Consider the following 23,905-nt stretch of genomic DNA (forward strand, 5'->3'; position numbering starts at 1 on the left):
CACTCCAAACCTTGGGCAAGTTGAGCATCTTTTTTAAAGAACTTGGTTTCGAGGGGAAAAAAAAGCGTTTTGGAGCAGCGGAGCGCTTGCAGGGCTCCTGTTGCACCGCCCGGCCGTGGGCTGAAGGCTCGGAGCCCTTCTGGGATGGGGCTCCGGCGGGACGAGGGCTCTGATGGGCCTTGGGAGAGGCTGGGAGGGAAAATTTGGAAGCAGTCCGGTGGTTAGTGTGCCCCTCGCTCAGTGACCGGGGTTTTCCCAGGGTTATCGTGGACGCTATGTCACGATACTGGCACTGGCTGTGGTCTTCTGCCGAAAAAGATAATAATAATTTAATTGGCGAAGAAGGCCGGTATCGGGGTTCTCTTGGCAAGAAGAGCTGGGGAGAGGATGCTGGAGTGGCAGGGGCTTCCCTGCAGTCTGTATTGTGCTCAAGTGCGGAAACGGGAGCAAAGGGAGGCACCGGGAAAAACTTTTTGCAGAGTATTACCTGGTGGGTTGGAGCTATGACAAAAATACCTTCAGTATTTTTTGAGATACAATTTTTGTTGTTAGTAAATGTATGTGTTTTATTTTTACTTGTCTAGATGTTTCAAGGGGAAATAAGCTTAAACTGATGCTTCAGAAACGAGAAGGTAAGTAAAGGAACAGCAAAGTGCTTTCCCTTATTTTTCCTTTGAGTCCGTTGCTGTCAGTCAAACCTGCCAAAGTGTTGTCGCTGGATCTCCAGCTCAAAGAGGGCAGGCAGAGGAGCGGCGTACAAGCACCCGCTTCAAAGCGGGTAGCACAGAGCTGCTCTCGCTACGTACCCCACCAAAACCTCCCATCCCTGTGCCCGCAGGTCCGCTTGGGACTCCGTACGGGCAAGGCTGGAGGCTCCGCTTAATCACAGCCCCTCTAAAAACCAGGGTCCCCAGCCCCAGGCAGTACCCCTGCGTTTTGCTCTGCGCAGCGTATAGCACCTACCTTTTCCAGTGTATGCATGGCAGACGTGGTGTTTATCTGGTTTATTCTGGGAAGTCACAAGTTTTTCCGAGGAATTATAATGTATGGAAATACTGCTGGCTCAGGTGCAGAGAAGAAAATGTGCAAACCAGGCTTGCTCACGATGCCTTGACTTGTTCCCTTTGTCCTCTCGGCCCCACGTGTGCTTCCTTCTTGGAAGACTGCTCTCTCTGCGGGAAGGATGACGGCCAAGGGCCCAGCGGGGAGACGCACCGAATGGCTCGCTGGTTGAGGGAAGGGGGTGGAAATGGAGTTGGCTGGGGACAAGCAGCACTGCAGCAGATGGGGTACAGGCTGAAACACCCCAAAAGTTTTGCTTGCCTCCCCTCAGCCTGCTCTGTGGCTGAGGCCAAGAATTTACACCTCTCGTGGAAGGAAATCCTACTTTCTGCGAGCCTGCCTAACTTCTCACTGGGTTTTTCCTGGCATCACCCACCACCTCTTGCCAGCCCTGACACGCGTGCCCCATCCACAGCTGTTTTCCTTGCGTGTGGGTTCCCTGCCTCACCATTCTGCCGTGCTTGCACGCAGATAGGAGCGACCACTTGCAACTGCAACCCTCCCTGCGCCCCAGCAGCCGTCCGCCTGTTTGTTCAGGTCCCCTGGTGAGAGGGACAGCCCAAGGGGAGGCCTTTGGAGTGTGCAGACAACACGGCCTAGACCGGGAAGAACTGCAAAGCCTTAAATTGACGATGGAAGGAATCTGCAGCCCCTTAATTCCAGCCTCACTCCCCTTTTCGAGTTCTGTGCTATAGCGAGCCGGCCGAGTAGGCAGCACCGGTTCCCTTGCTGGCAGTGTCCCTGGGCTGAGGCTCATTCCCACGACATTTGTTCAGCTGTCCTGCTTCCCAGTAAAAACACCCAGCTCGAGCGCACGGCGAGTTAGCAGTTCCCAGCTCATCCCCGCAGGGCACCCTGCTGTTTCCCACTCTTCCTCCGACAACTCATCTGTCACTTTTACCTCTTGAATCTCCTTCCCGCTGCAGTCCGGTGCCTCCCACTGTGAGTCTGCCCGGCTCCTACTTCAATGGTTTTCACATCTCCACCCCACTTCCCTGCGTGCCCCGCATCCTCTGAAAATCCTCATCCACACCCATGTTCCTGGTCTCTCCCTCATTGCAATGAACTCTCTGAAGCCAAGACGTTCCTCCTACTCCTACACATGCTTCTCGTTTCACGGGAAGACCAAACATCACACCACGTTTTGTCATTTCGGCGCGTGGCCGGGGGCTAGCCAGTCCTCACATCCATACCTTTTGGAGGTACGTAAATCCCCCTAGCAGCCGCAGCAAACTGCCTGCTTCTTAGGCATGGGGCAAGCCAGACGGCATGTCGGTCTGGCAGGTTGATGGCGTTCCCACGCATCCACCAAGCAGTGTGCTACGAAAGCCTGATGGGCTTTTATTTTCAGGCACACAGGGCATTTGGTAGCACTCATCATTTAAAAGTGACATTTTTTACACAACAGATTCAAAAATCTTTTTGTGCGTGCCTCCCTTTACCCTAATAAATTAGCAGTGTCCAGCTTCTTCAGGCTTTTTAACTTCATCTCTCATCTTCATTCCCATTTCTGCGACAGCAGCACACAGAGGCCAGTCTGCTGTTCTCTCCTGAAAGCACAAACACATTGTGTATACGCTTTTTGAGTTTGCGTTTGTTTATTTAAATTCTTCACTTAGCTTCTGTCTTTGAGCTCAGAACAGCTTTTCAAAAATCCAAGAGGATGAAGGTAGCTAAGAAATCCTATTACATTGATGATTCCTGGGTTTATTACTGTTACTGCTGCTACACGCATGCACTGCCAAGCACAAAGGTGATGGCACAGTTTAAGAAGCATTTTCTTACTTGCTGCAAGCAGTACGCTTCAGGCCGACTAAAAATTTCCTGGCATGCCTTTTGGGGGTGGAATTAATTTCAGCCCCTGTTGCCACGAAGCCCGAGGTGTCGGTGAAAGAAACGACGGCCAAGGAGTTCCTAAGCAGCCTGAGACGGCAGCGACGCCAGCTGTGGGACAGAAGCCAGCCCGACGTACAGCAGTGGTACCAGCAGTTCCTGTACCTGGGATTCGATGAGGCGGTGAGCATCGGGCTTCCAAGGGTCGGGAGGGCTGCGAGCACGGATGCGCAGCCGCGGGGGCACCCTGGGAGAAGCTGCCCTGCTTCTGTTCCCAGATACTGCCATTTCTTTTTTTAAAGTAGCAAATGTCGCACAGAAATATAAGCTCTCTAATTTGTTAGAGATTTCTGCATTGTTTTGTTAATAGAAAAAAAGGTCATTAAAATCGTGCGTGGAGTTCTTGCCCGCTACCAAACTTAAGCTTAATAAATTGCAAATGGATGTACAAAGTTTACTTTGAGAAATAAGCAGCCAGACCCAAAGCAATCAATCACATTTCAGGAAATTAATTTGGCAACCTCAACCTAATCAATTTGCTTTTAAACACGCTGAGAAATCCACACCAAAGCTGGTCATGACTGGCATTCCTCCATGAAATTGCACTGATGTTATGTCCCTAACGCACACGTGTGCCTCCATGGTGCGGGCAGCTCCTGACCATCGCGAGCACCGGCAGCTGTGCCTCAACTCTAAACGTGAAAGCAAAACCGTCTGATAACGTGCAGCCAACCTCCCTTCAAATGAGAAGGATGCATTCTTTTAAAACAGTTAATTTGTAAAAACACTGGCATGGAATCAAGAGTTCCCACCTCTGCACAAAGCTCTACTAAATAGATGCTGAAATAGGGCAAAACCCCTGCATTTAGTTACAGTCTCACATGTAGAATAATTTCTACATTAATAAGAGGTAGAAATAGTTACAGACGTTGAATTCTTGGCTTCTGTCAGCTGCGTGAATACGTTTAATGAGATCGCATCGGCACAGGCAAGCTGGAATACGTTTTGGACCTTCACGCGATGTGGATTGCTTAGAAGATGAATACACTCATTTTCAAAGCTGGAGCAATTAGAAAAATAATCCTTTGCTTGGACTGAAATACTGAAGGATACATTTTTTCGTATCCGCCTGGGCATTATGCAGATAGAAGTGACTTTTTAACAGCATGGCTGTATCCCCCTCCCCCAACGGGAATAGGAAAAATAGGAAAAGTGGTTTAATGCATCAGAAACTGAAGACTGGGGGCAAACACCAAGAAGTAAGTAGTAAGAAGAAAACATGCAGATAAGATGAATTCTCCTCCGAGTTCCTGTGTGCATTTCAAAAACTGAAATGGGGCCTGTTGTGGGATACAATGAATCCACTTAGTGGGTTTTCTTGAGCATTAAGACACAGTTTTAACAATGAAATAACTGTTTGTTCCAGCAAAGGACTTGGGCCCTACTTACCCATTGTGTATTTTGCAAAACTTTTTTTTTTTTTTCCAAATCTCAGCCAAAAATATTTCCAAAGAATCATTCAGATGGAAAGGCTTTGGCTTGGCAAGGATTTGATATCCTTGCACACTGTTTTTCCTTTGCTGTTGTGAGCAGAATTGAACTGCTTATTGCATTTCCATAGCTAGAAGGCTGCACCGTACCTTCGTTTTTACCCACGCAAAATGGGAGTGAAAGATCACAGGCATAAAGCAAAAGCCTGTTGCACCCACTTTGGAGTCAGGGACATCATGACTAAAGGCACAGGGCAATGGAGAACCAAACCTTTAGGTTTTAAGTGCAAAACATTGAAATGTTTTTATAGTCCTCCACTGAAAAGGTGATAGAAATATGAAAGGTGCTCAGTGGCTATTTCACTTGCAGGTGCTCTCAGTTTAAGCATTTTACAGCGGGCAGAGGGTGCAGGGGTGGGTGCCAGGTGAGGCTGGGTAGGACAATTCCTGCACTCGGGACCCTGATAATCCCATGGAGAAGGTAGGTACAAGTCACAAAACCCCTTAGATTTAAGATTTCATTTTGACAAATAGCAAAGGATCTGAATTTGTGAAAGAGACAAAAGGAACCTCTTGCACCACTTCTGTTTCACTCTGTTCATTGTAAAGTTTCAGGCTTGGAAAGCAAGTATTTTCTTTTTTCGGCAGAAATTTGAAGATGACATCTCCTACTGGACAAGCTTAGGGCGTGCTCGTAATGAATACTATGGTGGGTACTACCAACACCACTACGACGAAGATTCACCAATTGGCCCACGAAATCCACACACCTTCAGGCACGGAGCAGGTGTCAACTATGATGATTACTAATGCCATTTATCCTGCTACAGCTGGTGCCCGTAGGGCTGCGCTGGGAGATGCCGAGTCCTCCCTCAGTCAGAATGACCCTGCTTTCCTCCTATTCGTGTAGAACAGCAAGAGTAAAGGAATGGCCAGACTTCGAAAAAAGCAACATGACTTTTTTTAATTACCGTTACTTAGTAGTACACTATATATAAAGTGTTATAGAAATAAAGCTTTTTTGATAAAATAAACAGGTTGCCATTATTTAGTAGAGTTTGTAAAAACACGTTTCACTCCAACTGTATTACTACAGATTCCTTTTTAAAGGGCTTTCTCATTTGCTTTGCTACAATCAATTGCAAAATTACCTTTTATCACCTAGTTTGGCATATAGAATACATAATACAAGCCAATACATTTCAGATGTGCCTGCTCATTTGTGTCAACAAATAAACCCAATTACTCTTGGGGGAAAAGGGAAAAAAACCCACCCATTCCTCTCAACTGAAGTGCTGCCTTCTCTGTTTCCATACCTGCTGTGCGCAGCCCTCAAACTCTGTGTCGTGGCACTTCTACAGTTCCTCTTTGGGCAAGGACATGGATGTTCACAAAAGCCAAATTCAGTGCAGAGGAGCTCACCTACCTGCAAAGCCTGTGAAAGGAAAGGATTCTCCAAAAAAGCAGGAACCTGACTTCAGAAGTAATTGCTGAGACGCAGAGCATCCAACCTGAGTGGCCCCAACCCCTCCCAGGCACGATAACCCAAAGCTTCTCTCTGATCAATGCTCCCCTTTGTGTCCTTTCCACTTAGCTGCAAGCTTTCAGTCTAGCTCAAAACAGGGAATAAAGTAACAAACTGAACTATTTAAAATGAAGTTACTATTGGATAGCATCCAACCCAGCCACCAGTTCCAGTACCACGAAGTTCCCCCTGTCCTCGATTCAAACTGGAATCTATACGCAAAAGGCTGAGCAACAAAATATACCAGACTGGACATTTGTTAATGAAGTACAGTGGGTTAAAGGGGGGTTGGCTGGTGGGGTTGTGTGTCTTAAGCACCCTGAAATACAACCAACTTTTCTACCACAGCAACATCAGCTGTGTTGCTGCTTCTCTCATTACTGTAGAGAAAGTCCTCACGCAGACCTAAGCCTAGGCGGGAGATTTCAGCTGTCGGGGGCTTCAGGAGGGGCTTGGTGGGGGAAAGCTCTGCTGGAGCTTGACAAGTGCAGAGGTCTAGGAAGGGGCAGGTGAGGAAGGCTGGCTGCTCCATGGCTTCTGGAGCTGAAGAATTAGGGTAAAGAGAGATAAAATGTGTACTGCAAACTATAGCGGTCAGAGAAGACAGCATGGATGCTTTAGCTGTCATCTAAAGCTCACAAGAAATTTCCAAAGCATGGTTCATGGTAACACCATTCTTAACACTTCGCTTACTTCTTTCTTAACTCTGTATTTCCTAGTCTTTCTCTTAAAGCCCCCATTGTGTGACGGACTGGTGTCTAGGAGAGGCAGCCCAGCACCATCCAGCTCCCTGCGGGAATGCTTCCAGGGAGACAGCCCTTTGCCGAGGGACCCAAACCGAACACACACGTTAGTCGCTTCTCCTCTGCACACACAGATAGGCGCTAGCCTAATATGCTTCAAAAACTCAGCCTTCCCCTAGGTTTTGGAGTTGGAAAACACCTACTCCTCGAAGAATACTTCCACTTTGTGTCCTATCAAAAAAGTACACTGAATTTGGCAATGTTTGAACCATGCTGACAATTTCCATAATTTCCCAGAATTTACAACAACTGGGAATTCAGACCTGCTGAATAAGGAAGAATAAAAAAAAATGCTGTAAATAAATACCATCCCTCCCTAGGCCTTTGTAAGCTGTGTCCATTCCTGCAGGCTGACTCAGTTCAGGGCTCTCTGTGCCTTGCAGGCTCACAACCACGTCTACCATCTCTCTCTTCTGGATTCTCTTAAAACAAACAAACAAACAAAAATTTCCATTACGTTGTGTTGCACGCTGAAGTTTCCCACCACATACTGGGGCCTGGCTGGGATAGAGTTAACTTCCTTCGTAACAACAAGTGTGATGCCATGGTTTAGGTTTGTGACCAAACCAGTGCTGATAACACACCAATGTTTTTGCTGTTGTCGAACAGTGCTTGCAAAGCACCAAGACCGCCCGTTTCCCACGCTGTCCCCCCGTGGGTAGGCTAGGGGTGGGTGAGGGGTTGGGAGGGGACACAGGTGGGACAGCTGACCCCAACTGACCAATTCCATACTGTACAACGACTTGTTCAACACTAAAAGCTGGGAAGAGGAACAAGGGGGTGGAGGTCTTGCCTCCAAGGGTAACCATGGCTCAGAGACTGGCTGGGCATCAGTCACGTAGGGGAGACGGTGCGCGGCCTTTGCACCATTTGTTTTCTTTTCCTTTTTTCTTTCACTTAGTAAACTGCTCTTATCTCAACCCTCAAGTTTGCTCACTTCTGCTTTTCTTATTCTCTCCCTTGTCCCGTTGGGGCAGGGGGAGCGGATGGCTGTGAGGGGGCTTCGCTGCTGGCTGGGGTCAACGCAGCACCAGGCAACAGCTCTGAGGGGAGGGCACCCTCCTTCAAGTGCAGCAGTTGCAATGATGCAAAAGCACGTGCAATAAGCTACAGAGAAAGTAAGCGTGAGCTGTTGCAGGTTTGACCAAAGGAGGAAGACTATTAAAAAAGTTTGTCAGATATCTATGGAGTGCTTCAAATTTAACTACATTAACAAAGTTAATTTCCTTTGACTATTTCTGTCCCAAGACACAAACTGTGCACCCCCTCCCAGCCTTTCCACCCTGCGGTGCAGATAGCACCGAGCGCTTCACATCATCATCATCATCATCATCACCCCCAGCCATTCTGGCACTGACACCACGTAACCTCTCCACCACGACAGCATGGTGGCCATCATTGCAGCTCGCCGCAGAACAGGGACAGCTGTGGTCCAGCACTTCATGTTTCAAGACCCGATGCTGCCACATCCCCCAGTTTGCGGGTGTCAGTCAGGCAAGTCCGTCAGCCGGACTGGTCGGGCGGTCCTGCCGCCTTTGCCGGTAACACCTGCCAGGTAACCCTTCTGTCAAAGCATGGAAGTACCGCCGCCGTGCCCCCACAGCCACTCTCATACACTCCCCCAAGTCTAGAGAGATCTTCCTCTCCAAATCCAGTGTCTTCAGCAGCAGCTTTAAATATGTATTTTCTTTTTTTCGGGGTCTTCATTCCCACTTGTAACACAAACACGATGGGGATGGGGGATTGGGCACTTCTACCCCAGGACTGTTTCCCAGGTGGAAGATGCAGGTTTTCTGCTTTCCCTGCGGCGGGGTGGACGGAGCCCAGATTGCTGTGCTTGGCTTTGACAGCACTTAAGGACACCACCCCACAGAACCCTGGGGCTTCGTGTTTTGGACTTTGCAGCTCCTTCAGCCATGAGGCATTCAGAAAATCCCTCTCCTTGCCGAAGAACATGTCTGAAACTAGGGAAAACAGCAAGAATGTACCAGATGTTGCTTGTTCCAGGCTGGAAATGGCAATAAAATAAGGTGGACAAAAAGTTGTTGCCTGGTTTGTTATTATGGAACAGGCAAGTGAGAGAAGGGAAGGGATTAGGAAAAGGAGAAGAGAACCAGAGCCCTTTTTTTACAAGAAATATGAATTGTTATTTCAGTAAAACCTCTCTGTTGATAGGGAATCGCATTCAAGAACCTCCTGCTACACAAAAGGAGCCCTGCTTTTGTCCAGAGCTGTTGCTGCTGTTCCTGGGAGCTCTAAGGAGTCAGAGCTGCGAATAAGGCATTCCCTTCTCCTGCCGCTTGTGATCCAAGCACAGGGAAAGGTTCACAACAGAGCAGCTACGGATTTGTGGTAGCTACATTCCCACTGATTTCAGGGAGGGGATTGTATGGATGTTGGGGCTAGCAATGCTGAGTTCACACTTCCCTTGCTATTAACAAAGCTCCTCCTGTGGACAGGTCTTTGGTGAGCTCCAACAACCTTCAAGGACTTGGCCTCAAGCTGCATTAAACTCAGTACTAGTAAGACTGGTGACTAGCTCAATCCATCACACTAATCAAAGCCCTGTTTTGCCCTCTGTAGCCAGTTCTCTGAGGCTAAGGAATTCATGCAATCGTGTTTGTGTCTTCTCTCTTCCCTTGCCTTTCTCTCAACTTTGAAACTCAATTCCAAACCGTATCTGACAAAAGTGAAAGTTTTTTCAAATCTATTACATTTCTAAAAGAATTATTGAAAAAAAATAGATGACCAAGAGACATTCATAAAAGCTCAGAAAGCGATGAGCTCGCTGGCTACTGAACCCGCCAGAGTCTATGTAAGTCAACAGAAGCTGCAAACACCCTAGACACAGGAAGCCCGTCAGACCATGATTTCCCCACATAGTAAAAAAATCTAACCCAGAGATAGACATGAGTCTTCTCTAGACTATACTTTCATGGAACTACTTAAAATAGGCCTGTAGACAAGTCCCACTGTAGCTTGTCTGTAGATCATCAATGTGGTTTACAATGCTTCTGAGCAGCCTATGTATAGAAACAAAGCAAAAGTACATCATGTTTAAAAATAAAATAATAAAATCCAATTCTGGATATCACACTGTGATAATTTCCAGCAGCTAGAGTGGTCCTCCTTGTGAGGTTCAAGGAAAGCACAGCAGCGGATGCCTTGCACACCTCTCCTCCTAGAAGGCTGATCTCACTCACTCGCACCAAGCTGGCCGCTTCACCACAGACCTCTGCACATTGCATATTCCATGCTGAGAGAGGAGGACTTGCATCTAACACCGGCTGAGCTGCCCGTTCATGCAAATCACTGTGACTAAGCAGGCACCTCAAGTCTGGTCATGTTGGTTTAACCTTACCTGCCTGACCAGGTGACAGCAGAAAACCCCTGTTCTGTGTTCTTGTGTTCAGGCACGGAAACAAGAACACGTCTCGGCTTCATTTACTCCCAAGTCCTATGTTTCCAAGTTTTAAGTGCTGTATTCCACTGCCCTCCATCGAAAGTCACTCTTCCACAGAGGCAGGAGCCATTTCTTACCTGTGGTTCCCTGCAAACTTGAGGCCTCATTCCCCTGCCCGAGATGTGTAACCCCAGATGGGAGCTGAGAGCACCAACGTGCAAACCCTCATCTGCCTTCTTGAAGACTCAGTTCAGACCAGACAAAACCTGAAATTACTCCAGACTCATTCTTAAGCACCAGCAGACTCTGTTTTAACACCCACAATTCATGCCTTTCAAATCAGCTAGAAGGCCAGCCACTGGCTTCAAACACGAAGGGCAACAGCTGCCTCCACTGCTGTTTCTGGAAGACACTATTTAGAAAGAACATGGGAACCGAACCAGGAACCTCTGAAACAAAAGTCAGAAACAGTACAAGGAAAGCAGCAAATCAAAACAGTCTGTCACTCCGGCCCAGCGGGAGGCATGCCGCATACTCACAGATGGGTTGCACTGGTACCAGCCATTTGCCCTCTCTGGTTTGCTCCTTTTAAGAAGGAATTCAGGCTGTGAAGTAACCTAAAAAGCTTTTAAATTCATATCTGTAGTATTCAAACAGTCAGACTTCCTAAGGGACTTTTTTTTTTTTTGAAAACGCCCATTTTGTGCTCATCTCCAGAAGCATGCTTGTTCCAGTACAGTTTACGTATTTTGCACTGAAGTGATTGGATTAAATGAAAAACAGCCCTGGAAGTAACAGCTGGTACCCACAGCTCCCATTTATTCTCAATGGCTGCTCTAAATGCTGGGTTAGGGTTACACCCTTGTGCACCACCTCTTCATAGATGCTTTGGCATCCAAGGGCATGATTTGCATGAGGAGTAAAATATAAGGAGAAACAGCACCTTCCCTCAAATACAATCTAGATCTTAAGGGTTAAAACCACCACGCTGGGAGCTGATTAACAGTTCTCGCCACAGAACTGTTAAAGAAGTGGGTATTACTTTCGCATACATCCAGCTGTGGTTTTGAGTACAGGGAGAAGCTGTGCTTTGCGGGTGTATCAGTAATGATAGGTTACAGGCACATTTGGAGCATGCACACCATGCTGTACTTTTCAGGCAACTTAATATACAATAAATGCCCAGATCAAGCACCTAGAAAAAGGCTTCAAACAAAAAGCAGACCTGAAGCTGCTCAGCTGTGAAAAGATGGGAGGCAATGTGTAATACCTACATTCTACCTCTGAGTCCAGACAGGAAAACTCTCCCTGGCTTCCCGTCTTAGTTGCGTGGCAGATTTGCACTGGAAGAAAACCTGTGCATGTGAGCAGGGAAGAAACCTTTTTGTCTTGAAAGGATCACTGCAGACCCAGTCCAGACAAATGAATACAGCAGCCCCATCATCGCTGGAGTCGTAGGGATCTTTACCAGACAGACTGGATGGGACCCCAAGCCTTGCAAGCAGCGGGTGGCGGACAGCATGCTCAGACAAGGAGGCCCAAATCCCACATTGCTCCCCGAGTCTTCCCTGCGTCTGGGCAGCAGGTCATCAGTACAGGTAACTGACCATCAACCTAAAAGACACTGCAAAGCTAATAAAACATCAAGCTTTAATGAGATAAAGTCAAGTCACTTTGCTTGATGAGATTCGGGATTTTCAATTTTGAGTGGCACTAAGCCAAAATTCCTTTTAAAAACTCTCTGCCAATCTCCCCTCCTAGGTATCCAGTCTTAGGTATTAAAAATAAAGGGGAACTATTAAAAATAAGGGGAATTGGATTTTGTTGGTTGGTTGGTTGTTTTGTTAAGATGACAGGCATAGTTAGCAAAGTGGAAAGTATTTACTGGCAATTCAATAACTGCTTAAAGTAGAAATATTTCCTCAGTTAGGGAGGCTGAAGTTAGAATCTGTGGTTTAAAGAAAACCTTATACTCCTGCATCACTATCAGCTACCGGAATTGGAATAGCTCCTGGTGCTTTTGTGCAATCTATTTCAACAGACATCCTGCAGCCCTTCCTATACATTTATTAAGAGACAAGCAATGAAAGATCAAAGTTATTAACTCTGAGCCCGTTATTTACAGACTGTTACTTTCTCATTAATATACAATAAATGCACAGATGTTTAATGCCAGTGAAGTGCCCACAGTGAAACCCTGAAAGTATAAATAGAAGTTTCAGTATTTTATTAAAATAGCATATTCAACCACTGTAACCAATAATACATTAACTTTATTCCCAGAGTACGCACAACACAGTAGTGATTCAAAATATCCTTATCAATGGTAATCAATGAAAATATCTCAAATTCAAGTGTACAACTAAAACTAAACCTTTGAAAACATCTCTCCTTTAAAGAATACATAAAGCTCTCATACAGAATTCTTTTAAACTCCTCTATACTTAGATGTCAGTGTCTCTCACCTGACAATACCACTAGCTTTTTTCTTATGCATAGTAGAACATCTCATATTTTATAGTACCCATTTTATAAATAAATTGGCATTTTCCATCCCGTTTGTGTTTATCTTCAGCTTCGCAAAGAAACCAGTAAATAAAACTGTCAAGGACAGTCACAACAAAATGATCTCACAGCAAGATATAAAACTTGAAGATACTAAAAGATGCTTCTACTCTATTTTACATAAAAAGACAGATTTAAAAAGTGCAAGGCAAGATTTGCAGGGGAAAGGGAATATTTGTTTGTTATTTTTAGGCACATCCACTTCTTTAAAGCAAGCTTCAGAATGAAATTCCAGTTTGTTCTTCATGATACCTGTTTCAAAGTCTCTCTCAAAAATAAAACCAAACAGAAGAAGAAAAAAATTACATCCGTCAAATGTCACGCAGGGAATTTCCTGTCCAACTAATAGTCTTCAGTTATGCCTTGTTCTTCCTTTTTTCATCCTTGCGGGTTTTGGTTTGGGAATATACTGATTGTTTGCCTGATACTCAAGTTCTTTACGGAAGTAATGAATTGCTTTATTCAAACCTTCTTCCAGTGGGACCTGTTCCCAAAAGTGAGGAGAGAATCATATCACTCTAAGTTCACAGCAGCTCTTTTCACAACAGTATCATTTTTAATACAGCCATCAAAAGACTGCTAGCAAGTCTTATTCTTGGCTAATATAAGTATTAACAGCACCACATACTGGTTACAACTCTACACTGCTAATGCATGTTAGCTTTGAAACATCAGATATATTTTCTGACGTAGCAAGTCAAAAAACCCAACAGATTTAAATCTCATCAGATGGTTATGATCGGTATGCTGAGTATCAAAGCAGACTTACACAATTCTACTTTCAATTCCTAATACATTGAAAGAGACAAGCACACAGAAATTTAAGCCCCTTCTGTTTTTAATGATTAAAGACCCTCTTTGGCAGAATCTCACAGAATAGCATATACCACAGAAAGGTATATCTCACAGAAAGATAAAAAGGCGGTGGGCTTTTTTTTTTTGTAAGTTTTTATTTCTTCAGTGCTCCATTGATATACCGAAAAAGGGATACAAATTATCACCCAGTATCTCATTTGATATACTTAAATCCTACACAAATAATTGTAATGCTTCATATTCTATGCCTGTATTTAAACACTACGATTTGTAGGCAGGAACAACCAGAAATACTACCCACTTTTCTCAGGAGCCGTATGCTCTGACATGCTTGCTGATACCATTATCAGTACAGGAGGTTAAAATAGCAGCACAAAAACTACTTGCCTTGGTGTACCAACACTGTATTGCTACTTCAGAGTAAGTTTTGTTACTGACTGTGCCAAACACAGAAGGTCAGAAGTATAAAAGTTAACTGTTTTAAACCTTTTGTGATTGTAATGCTTGCCATTGTCCTTGTGCTTTCAGGTAGAGTCTATTAATATCAGGTGCACCTGTGAATCCTTTCAGAAGGGTCTGGAGATACCTTTTACTATTAATAGGCTTAGATTTACTAGATAGGTTCACATGTTTCCTGGAAAGATTTTTGTCTGCAAATCTAAAAAAGCCTACATACTACTGTGCTAGCTAGAATGGGGAGCTGGCTAAGAAAGTCACACCCTTTCTGGGGATGAAGCAGACCTTACCTCCCCAAACAAACCAGCTCTTACCATCAGCTATGCCTGGTTATACACAGGTAACTTCACCAAAAAGGTTGATAAAGGAAAAATAAAAAACCCAGCAACCACAGGCACTTTGCATTTCTTGCATATTCACTCAGACAGTGCCAAGTTAATAAGCTCTAGAGGTGGACAGACATTATTGTGGGTGGTGAGATGTCAGACTAACGCTGAACATGTTTCAAGCTTATCAACACACAGAACAAGCCCTGAACATCTCTACATACGACACCTGTAGTCCAAAATAAGGGCTTCTTCTTATTCTGGTTTGCTTCAGTCCACCAGAATAGTAAAAAAATAAAAATGTGTCATCTCTCTGGCTAGCTTCTGTTTTGCCCATTTCACATACTTCCCTTTAAACAAACTCTAAAAAACAGAACATTTTTCTGGTGCTTATATTTCTCACTATTAATCCAAACAAACTCTTTGCTTACAGTGACATTACAGATTTTCTAAAAATATTTTAATTAAATAAAAGCAATTTTTTCCTTCCAAAATGCATGTTACCATGAGGACTGCAGCAACAACAGCAAACTCATTAGCTCCCATAACTATGTACCACGTATTTCAAAGGATTCATTGGGCTTACAGAAAGGTAGACGCTTCATAATATGCATGTGAAAAAGTTAAAATGTCTATCCTAACAATGTTTTTTTCTGCTTAAGTCTATTACAAATGCTAATCTGTTGTTCCAGAAGGCACAGGCCATACAATCTTACCCAGCAGTTCTTGAATTGTGAGCTAGGGCAACATGTGAGATACAGCCTTTTAAACAACTGTCCTGGAGATTGTGTAAAACAGATCTTCTGACAACTGAAATGTATCCTTGTGATGTAGTCCTCCCCCATCCCACTCTGCCTCCCCGTGTTTTTGTACACAACAACAGTAATACAGCTGTACATACCACAGGTTCCCAGCCGAGCAATAACTTGGCTTTTCTGATGTCAGGTTTTCGTTTCTGAGGGTCATCCTGTGCTTCTGAGAGAAACTGGATTTCACTCCCACTGCCTGTTAAACAAGAGACTGTGCATTATCATCTGCAATTCACTATGCTTTGCATTTAGACCTTTCCTACCTACTGGAGCATCAGGTCTTTCTGCAGCTTTTTGCTTCATAATTCTACCACTGAGGTGCTTTCCACAGACACAGCTGCACTGGATGCGACAGCAGGGTGAACCAGCTGTTCCACAGCAACATGGATTCACAAAGATTTCAGGATGGATTCACAAGAAAGAAGTTATGCTTGACCAGTCTAATAACCTTCTACGATGCAATGACTGCTTCAGTAGCCGAGGGCACAGCAGTGGGTATCATCTACCTTGACTTCTGTGAGGCTTTTGACACCGTCTCCCTTAACCACCTTATTGAGGGCTGGATGAGCAGACAGTGAGGTGGACTGAAAATCGGCTGCATGGCCAGGCCCAGAGGGTGGTGATCAGCGGCACAAAGTCTAGCTGGAGGTCAGTAACTACTGGTGTACCCCAGGAGTCAATATTGGGTTAATACTGAGTTGGTGATACACCAGAGAGCTGTGCTGCCATCCAGAGGGACCTCAAGAAAGGAGGCTGGAGAAATGGGCTGACATGAACCTCATGAAGTTTAACAAAGAGAAGTGCAAAGCTCTGCATCTGCAGAGGAACAACCCAAGGCACCAGTACATGCTGGGGGCCAACCAGCTGAAAAGCAGCTTGGCAGGAAAGGACCTGGGGGTCTTGGTGGACACCAAATTGAACATGAGCCAGCGATGTGCTCTTGCCACAAAGAAGGCAAATGGTATCCTGGGCTGCAGTAGGAGGGCTGCCAGCAGGTCAACAGAGATGATCTTTCCCCTCTACTCAGCACTGGTGAGGTACACCTGGAGGACTGGGTTCAGTTCTGGACTCCCCAGTACAAGAGAGACATGGACATACTGGAGAGAGTCCAATAAAGGGCCACAGAGATGATGAAGGGACTGGAGCACCTCTCCTATGAGGAAAAGCTGAGAGAGCTGGGACTGTTCAGCCTGGAGAAGGGAAGGTTCAGGAGGTTTTCATCCATGTGTATAAATACCTGATGGGGGGAATAAAGAGGGGGGAGCCAGGCTCTTTTCAGTGGTGCTCAGTGCCTAAACAGCCTCTCCAGGTGAAAAGAAACAGATGAACTTGTTTGTGTACAAACAGACAAATGGAGGTAACAATTATTCTACGGGCCTGATGGGTTTAATGCTGCGATTTTCAGTTTCCTTCTCTGATCTGTGGATTCACAGAAGTTTTCCAGAGGGGGCTGTCCTCTATTAGGAACATCACATGCATCAGCTTCTGCACTATATGTCTGAACTTGTCTTTTTCACGTTCCTCAGAAGCACTTCTGGAATCTACACACTGAAAAACCTTGGCTAATGCCATCAGTATGCTTCGACTCATTAGGAAGCCACACTAGAAGACTAAGCATTCCATTCTTGAGAGCTCTCATTTGCTACAGGTATCGGAGCAAGAACAAAGAAAAAGCTCCATTGTTTTCTTCCCAGCCACATACAAGGGAGGTGCTGACAGCCCTTGCAAGAGTCACTGGCAGATCAGTGAAAAGTAGAGAAAGACTGTCACCACAGCCTGAGGTTTTTAATGGTAGCTGAAGGAGAACAGCCTGCATAATTGTGATGAACCACCTTGCTGAATTATCTGTATTTCAGCTAAGATGTTATGCAAGACATTTTCATTCATGTGTTTTACATTTCATTTACGTATTGTCCTTGTTCCAAAACAAAGCTAAAAAAACCTTGCATAAATATTATACAAAATAATGAGTATAGATCGCACAGATACACAGAAAGAATGTATTAATTCTACTGTTCGTGCAATATTTTCCATACAACCGAGAGGATTTGGATTATCTTATTAATATTTAATTATATGATCAGGGTACAATTAAATGCCTTTGATAGTTATTAAGAAATCCAAAGACCAATTAAATTATTCACATATTACACACACTAATCAAGTAATAATCACCTAATGACAATAAGTACTTTATAAGCTTTGACAAGAATTACTTATCATACTCACCAACAAGTTTTTTAATTAATTGGGCAAATTCTAGGATAGTGTGCTCTTCTGGGTTTCCCTAGAAATAGAAAGGATATTCATTACAATAACAATTACACTCCTTGCAACATGCTAGCTTTCTGACGTGAGATGATTCTAACAGGGTCGTGTTAAACTCTGAAAAAGCCAAACATTATGCTTTATTTCTACTTTGATGAAAAAATTCTAACTTTGACAAGCTCCATACTAAGAAAAGTTGCCCTCCATTACATTTGCCTTGGTAATTCAACGTATGTAGGGGGGTGCCCAAAAAAATCAGTCTGTAAAGAATGAACAAATGCACCTCAATCACAGTAAAGGCATATGCCACTCAGCAGCCCACACAACCACACAATCATCAGTTTGAAATCTGAATTCAAGGACTTTGCTGAGTTGAGGATAGACAATATAATGAAGAAATAAGCTAAATTGTCAGTTCATCCAAAGTCAGGAAACCAAACTAATTCAGCTGCAAACACTTGGTTCTGCGTTGACTACAGCTTACATATCAATATGTATAAGGGCTACTTGCTTCCCTATACAATACTCTTCCTTTTAACTTTTTTTTTAACCAACTTGCATGTGAACTCCTGATCAACATTTCAGAATGAAATGCTGAAAACTTCCTGTTAGCATTAGCTCACCTTCATCAGACTCAATTCCCTTCAACCCTAGCTTTCCTTGTTGCAAAACACTTCTTTATTACATCTTGTTTGACCTAAAGCTGAACATTTAGGTACATACAGATTTAAACACTCAGTTTTTTGGAGACAAAACATGTGATGGGGCTTGAAAATATCAGCATTTAGACAGAAATATAGAAACAAAATCATGGCCACAGTAAAAAAGGGAAACTAGTAAAAAATGACCTGGCATATGCATCCTTTTTCTATTCTTACATCCACTGCTGAGAATAAGGTGACAACAAATGGGACAGAACAAAAATCTTATTAGAAAAGTTAAGTTCTAAGCAGTTTTAATCAGTATTAGAAAATTACACCATCAAATTCTATCCCATTTTCCTCTAATCAAGGCTAGTATGAAGTGATTTCTAATTATTTAGAGCTAAGTATTCCTTCAGTGCTTTTTTTCATTAAAACTAATCTTCAATCATTACCCTGGTGTATTTTGCGTGTCCCTCCACTCATGTTTTGTTCTTTTTTTTTTTTCATATTCTAATCACATAAATCTTTTTTGCTAAAACAAATTAAAAACTCTAGAAAATTTGTTCCGTTCTTGGAACTATAAGATCTCAACATCTCACGGCTTAATCTTCTTATTTATAAAGAGAATACATGGAAGAATACATTATTCATAATGGACAGAGCTTTTTTTGCTCCATTTATTTCTTCTAGAAATCAGCGTCAGTGACAAGGAGGAAAATAGAGGTGATGTTGGCCAGTGCACAGTAAACACAGCAGAGTGGAGCTCTCGCACTCACCAAGTTGACAGGACTGCTGACATTGCTGTTCATCAACGCCACCAATCCATTCACAAGATCACTATAAAAAGGGAGGAACAGATTGAGGTAATTTTTACTTCCCTATAAATAATATTCTTGTCTAAACAGAGAGCTGCCTCCTCAGAGCTCCAGTGAAGCACATCGGGCAGCTGAGGAATGCTGAAATCAGATTTACAGTGTATACTTCAACAGGTGCATCTTTTCTCTGCTGTTTGTTCCACAGTCCCTATTGTAAGATATACCGAACTGGAGGTTAGTTTGAAAGGGTGATTATCTTTGGGGTACACTGGCTATAATTCATCTGAGCATATGAAAGAATATTAAAAAAAAAAATCAAGTTCCTAAAAAACAACACTTCCTCTTCCCTCCAGTACCCAAGCATATTTAGAGGCCCACTTCCAACACATTTCAAACAGAATAAAGTAAATTCTAACACAGAGGCACATGACACCACCCCTGCTTTGCAGTTTGTTATTTGAATTGTCTTCTCGCTTTCAGAAATTCTTAAACCAAGTTTGTTAAAAACCAGTATTTTGGTGTTACCTCCTCCCAGCAAAATAATCTAAAGTTATTTTGGATTATCAGCAACAAACTTAGTAGCTTGCGCCTGGACATACAAATCCAGACCCCTTTCATTATGACTTATAATCAGGAAAGGAGTGGTTACTTCGAATTGATGGGGTTTCTGTAATGTCTATCACTGCTGTTACTACTTTCAGCAGAGGGAAAGAACATTTCCAAGTGAAGAATGATTAAAACAACCCAGAAGCCTGGCATGGAAGTTTAGCTAGCACGACAGAACACAAGGTTCTGAGGAACAGATTCACTTTTTCTTAGTGAAAGTACATTCTGTAGATGTACAAAAGTACAACTGCAAATACTAGCTACAGCAGTACCCCCTCAACCGGTTCCCTCCCGCAGAAGGGGACAGGCGTTACGTACAGTCCGCACACAGACCACAGCAGCCCCAAGGACACAAGGTGGCAGTACTGCATTAAAATGCAAGCAGTGACAAACTACCCGGCATTAAAAACTTACATCTGACGTCCCTTGAAGGGAAGAACACATTAGTATCTCAAGTCAAAGTTCTAAACCAACTAATGTTTTGTTTCTCGGTACTTTTAAAAATTTCTGTGTCTCTCTTCTGAAAGTAAAGCTGGCCTAAGGACGAACATAATTTCTTTGACTAAAATGCACATGCATACAAAGTTGGCCAAGCTCAAAGAACCATCAAGTGAAGTAAATATCAAACAGTACAAACAAGGCTTACCTGACATACTGGAAAGCTCTCGTCTGAGTTCCAGGTCCATAGACCTAAAACCAGATGGAAATTAGAAAAGTTACATAAATATAAAAGTCCACTCTAGCCCAGTTATTTTTTCCTCACCATTCTAGAAAAACATTCCAAGGAGAAACACCCGAGACACAAGCTCAATGTTACAGGAATGGAAAAAGATGTGCTTGCAGAACCTTTGGCAAAGTATCAGTTCTTTGAAGGTCTTCTTCCTCTTGGATGTGTCTCCAGTAAACATATCCTTAGGTATTTTGTTAACCAGAATTCTGCATGTAGGGCATATTCGCAGGGATGTAGGACAGAGTGATGCCTTGTCCTCTCCTGGAACACCGAAAGGCTGCAGCATGTGCTCAGCCAGAAAAGAGCACCAAATATTTAAAGCAAACGTCAGACTACTAAGATGTGGTTATGATAAGCAATTTTTATTTGCTCATTAACAACAGTGAACTTCAAAGAGACCACCAAATGTTAGTGGCTTCTAAAAAAATTGTCAAGAAAAATAGCACCGTAAGCTTTTAAAGCAATCAGAACAAAAAAAACCCCCAAACACATATGTGGCTCTAAATATTACTATCTGGGGAAATGGGAGGTAGAATAATTTCTAGAGGATATGATTCCCAAGGTCACCTGTACAGATTTGTATAAAAATCTTAGAGGGGAAAAAATAAAATATTTTCTCAGGTTATGCACTGGCACTTTGGAGCAAGCAAGTTGTTTAAGTTCAGACATTAAAGTATACTTAAAGTGTACATAAGGGTATCAGATAATATTTTTTTCCACAGTTTAATTGAGTGCAGCACTAAAGTGTCTAGAACATGAACACTTCAATTCTGAAAGCTATCAGTAGGCATATTTCAGTGGTGAAAACAGTTAAGTTTAATGGGGGACACACACTTCCTACCATCAACCTGCCACAACAGAAAAGCTTTTTGGAAGGACAGAATAGAAAGCTGATTCAGAGCCAAAAGACTTGACATTTTAGTAAGCATTGGGTATGATCAGGGGTTTAACTGATTCCGAGAGGAATGCACCAAGAGAGCACACTTGACAGCCTGATGGAGTCCCAAAGCAAACAGGAAGCAGATTTTGTGCATGTACATAGAGCCTCCTGCATGTTTTTTTTTAGCTTGTGGGATAAGTTTTACAGAATTAAGTCATTTGTGCACAACCTCTGCGAAGTCATCCATGTGGTTACCTTTCCCATGTGCAGGTAGTGGCTGGAAAATACAATGCAGTTTCCTCCTCCCAATTTCTCTCAGTAACTCCCAGTTTCTCTTAATAAACCCTTCCTTTACAATATACAAAGCAACAGTGGTCATGTTTGCATAGGCTGTAATTTCTTCAAATTTCCTCTTTCCGTTATACCTGGAAAATTTAGGTTGATCTCCAAGCTTACAAAGAGACATTTAGATGCCTAACTTCCAAAAGGGTTCAGAGAAACCTCCTCAACAGGAGTAAGTACCAGAACATGATTCTCTAAGCCTTGTCATGCCCATAGAACAGTTGTGACAGACAGAGATTCAAGTTCAGGATGACTAAAATACTTTCTCAGATTGCAACTGGTAGCCCTGTTTCGCTCTGGGAAAGGAACACCAATACTATCAACAGAGCACATATTTGGATATATATTTCTATACATTTGAGCTTGATACACTGAAAGGCTAGATTTTTGGGGAGCGAAACTTCAGTGTTTTCTAAAATCCATCCTCTTTCATAGCACATGAGGATAGGATATCAAGTCTAACGGTTCTTCACATCACTCAGAGGTCATTACTTACTGTTAGTGGTTCTCCCTGGAGAGCTTGTAGGATAAAATTACTGACAACTCTACCATCATTCATATGCATTCGAGGACCAAAGGTATTGAATATTCTGGCAACCCTCACTTCAACTCCTTCCTGTAGGCAAAGAAAAAAGAATTGTTACTATCTTAATAAGAGTGTCTTTCTTCCTAAAAGTGCAAATTAACTTTCCCCTGTCCAAAAGCTTTCTTAAGAATTCCTCCTAGAGCTTTAGCAAGCATTGTTTTCTCACAATGAAATACTTTAAACCTCTCCTCAACAATACTGGAAACTGCAGTGCATACAGCAAGTTAATTTATACTAGTTCTTAGTATTTGTAATGCAAATTCTAAATCGGTGCTAGAACAGCTGATGATTTCAGCACATGCATTTTCTTCAAGAACTTTACGATTTTTCAGTAGAATCCTTCCAACAACAACTTACTTCACCTAGGACTTACCTACATTTTTTGCACGTAAGTGAAGTCTCACAATCACCATGTACAGTACCAAGGTAGCATTTCCAAAGATTAGAAAAGCTGAACACTTCAGATAAGTATCTTTACAAATGCTATAAAACAAGTGGCTTTGTAATCACAGCTACAATGTTTCTTAGCTCCTTGCTACTTATTAGGTTGTGTAAATGCCTGCATTATAATCCAGGTCTCTTCAATGGTGTAGTTTTTTTTCCAAGAGATACTTCTATCATTCCCAGAAGTCCTTTCTACATGGTATTTTGCAAATCTTCAAAGCAAAATGCACAAATACATGAAACTGGAAACTGTCTGGACAAAACATTTTAACACTGAGAGAATGTAGACTGAAGTAATCTCTAGGTATTTTCTCTTTATTGACACTTACTCACTGGGACAAGCCACAGTTCATGATATACCCAACAAGAAGGATGTTTGGCCTTTGTGAGCTGAAGCATGCACTTGGCTCCTGATGAGTTCAGAGCAGCATGGTACGCTGTAAACACATAGACGCTACCACGTCAGAGTGATAACCACAAGGCAGGAAGGAAGATGCCAACTTCAGCCCAGGCCAACGCTTCCTACTCATACTCTCCGGTCCTCCCCGCTCCCCAGAAAAAGCCATCTTTGTATCAGTCACAGGAAATACTTTTCACCTGAAGTAAACTTTATGCTGCTGATTCAACTGAAGCAATGTAAGCAACAAGCACAACGTTCTGGAGTTGCAAACATTCAGTTATGCCCTCAAGATACACAGAACAGCTTGTATTTTCAATGCTTTTTACTAAGGTTTAGACCAATGCTTGCCATTTTCTTGGAAGACAAGAGTGTGTGGGGAAGAAATGTGGTGTTGGTACACTTGTGGCTGAAGGCTGCAGCTCATATACCCTTCACTCAGGAGAGACGTGGGAACACATTTCTCTTGGAAACAAATGTAGCTTCATGTACAAGAGAAATTGTAAGAAAATCTAATCTTCTCTCTTGGGTCTCCAAGTGATGCATAAACCAATGAATCCTCAAAGGAGTTTTGTGAAAGCAATAGCATTAGCTTTTTAGAGATGAGAGAGTGAGACAGGCAAAAAGCACACTTAACACTTCAGCTATTGAGAATTTCGCTATTTAGCTAGAGTGTCGAGAAATGGCAAACACCAAATAGTACTGGTAAGGCCCAACACTTCCTAGTATGGAGAAGGCCAAACAACATCCAGTTCTGTTTAACTGCAGGTAAGGTTCCAGTTGCCGTGTTTATATTTGCAACTAAACTGTAAGCTAACAGTTGTGGGAGAGCAAGCGGAAAGCTAAACAAACCCCATCTTTGGCTGACCACAAATCCCTCTGAACAAGGGGGTTGTTTGCTCAGTGGAGGACGTGGAACAGCAAAGATGGAACTTGGTAAAAGCGAGGGAGGGGTGGAGACTTCCCTAAGCTTCTCCAAGGAATGTCTCAAACACTCATGAGTGATCAAATGAAACTTTAACTCAGGACTGGTAAGAGGGAACATCCTGCCTCAGAAGGCACCAAAGGCTGGATGATTGCCCAAGAAGTAACGAAGTCAGTAAAA

The 23,905-nt window shown here is 43.2% G+C and overlaps 2 protein-coding genes across 2 annotated transcripts in view; one reads left to right on the top strand and one right to left on the bottom strand.

The window, feature by feature from the left end:
- The first annotated feature begins 275 nt into the window (after positions 1-275).
- On the top strand, positions 276-5,195 carry LOC104160461 (chromosome unknown open reading frame, human C2orf40). Its single transcript, XM_009698589.1, has 4 exons — positions 276-432; positions 585-632; positions 2,921-3,078; positions 5,034-5,195. The coding sequence occupies exons 1-4, from the start codon at positions 276-278 to the stop codon at positions 5,193-5,195; spliced, it is 525 nt and encodes a 174-aa protein (XP_009696891.1).
- A 7,127-nt stretch (positions 5,196-12,322) lies between these two features.
- UXS1 (UDP-glucuronate decarboxylase 1) overlaps positions 12,323-23,905 on the bottom strand; it is a gene marked incomplete at its 5' end in the record, with an annotated part of 50,487 nt that continues 38,904 nt past the window's right edge. The window contains 6 exons of the mRNA XM_009698588.1: positions 12,323-13,165; positions 15,181-15,284; positions 17,318-17,375; positions 18,777-18,837; positions 20,068-20,111; positions 21,870-21,989. Of these exons, the coding sequence (XP_009696890.1) occupies positions 13,034-13,165; positions 15,181-15,284; positions 17,318-17,375; positions 18,777-18,837; positions 20,068-20,111; positions 21,870-21,989 (519 nt within the window). The remainder of the gene's footprint in view (positions 13,166-15,180; positions 15,285-17,317; positions 17,376-18,776; positions 18,838-20,067; positions 20,112-21,869; positions 21,990-23,905) is intronic.

This window comes from Cariama cristata, unplaced genomic scaffold, assembly GCF_000690535.1.
Source record: "Cariama cristata isolate BGI_N322 unplaced genomic scaffold, ASM69053v1 scaffold9594, whole genome shotgun sequence".
Classification (NCBI taxonomy): Eukaryota; Metazoa; Chordata; class Aves; order Cariamiformes; family Cariamidae; genus Cariama; species Cariama cristata.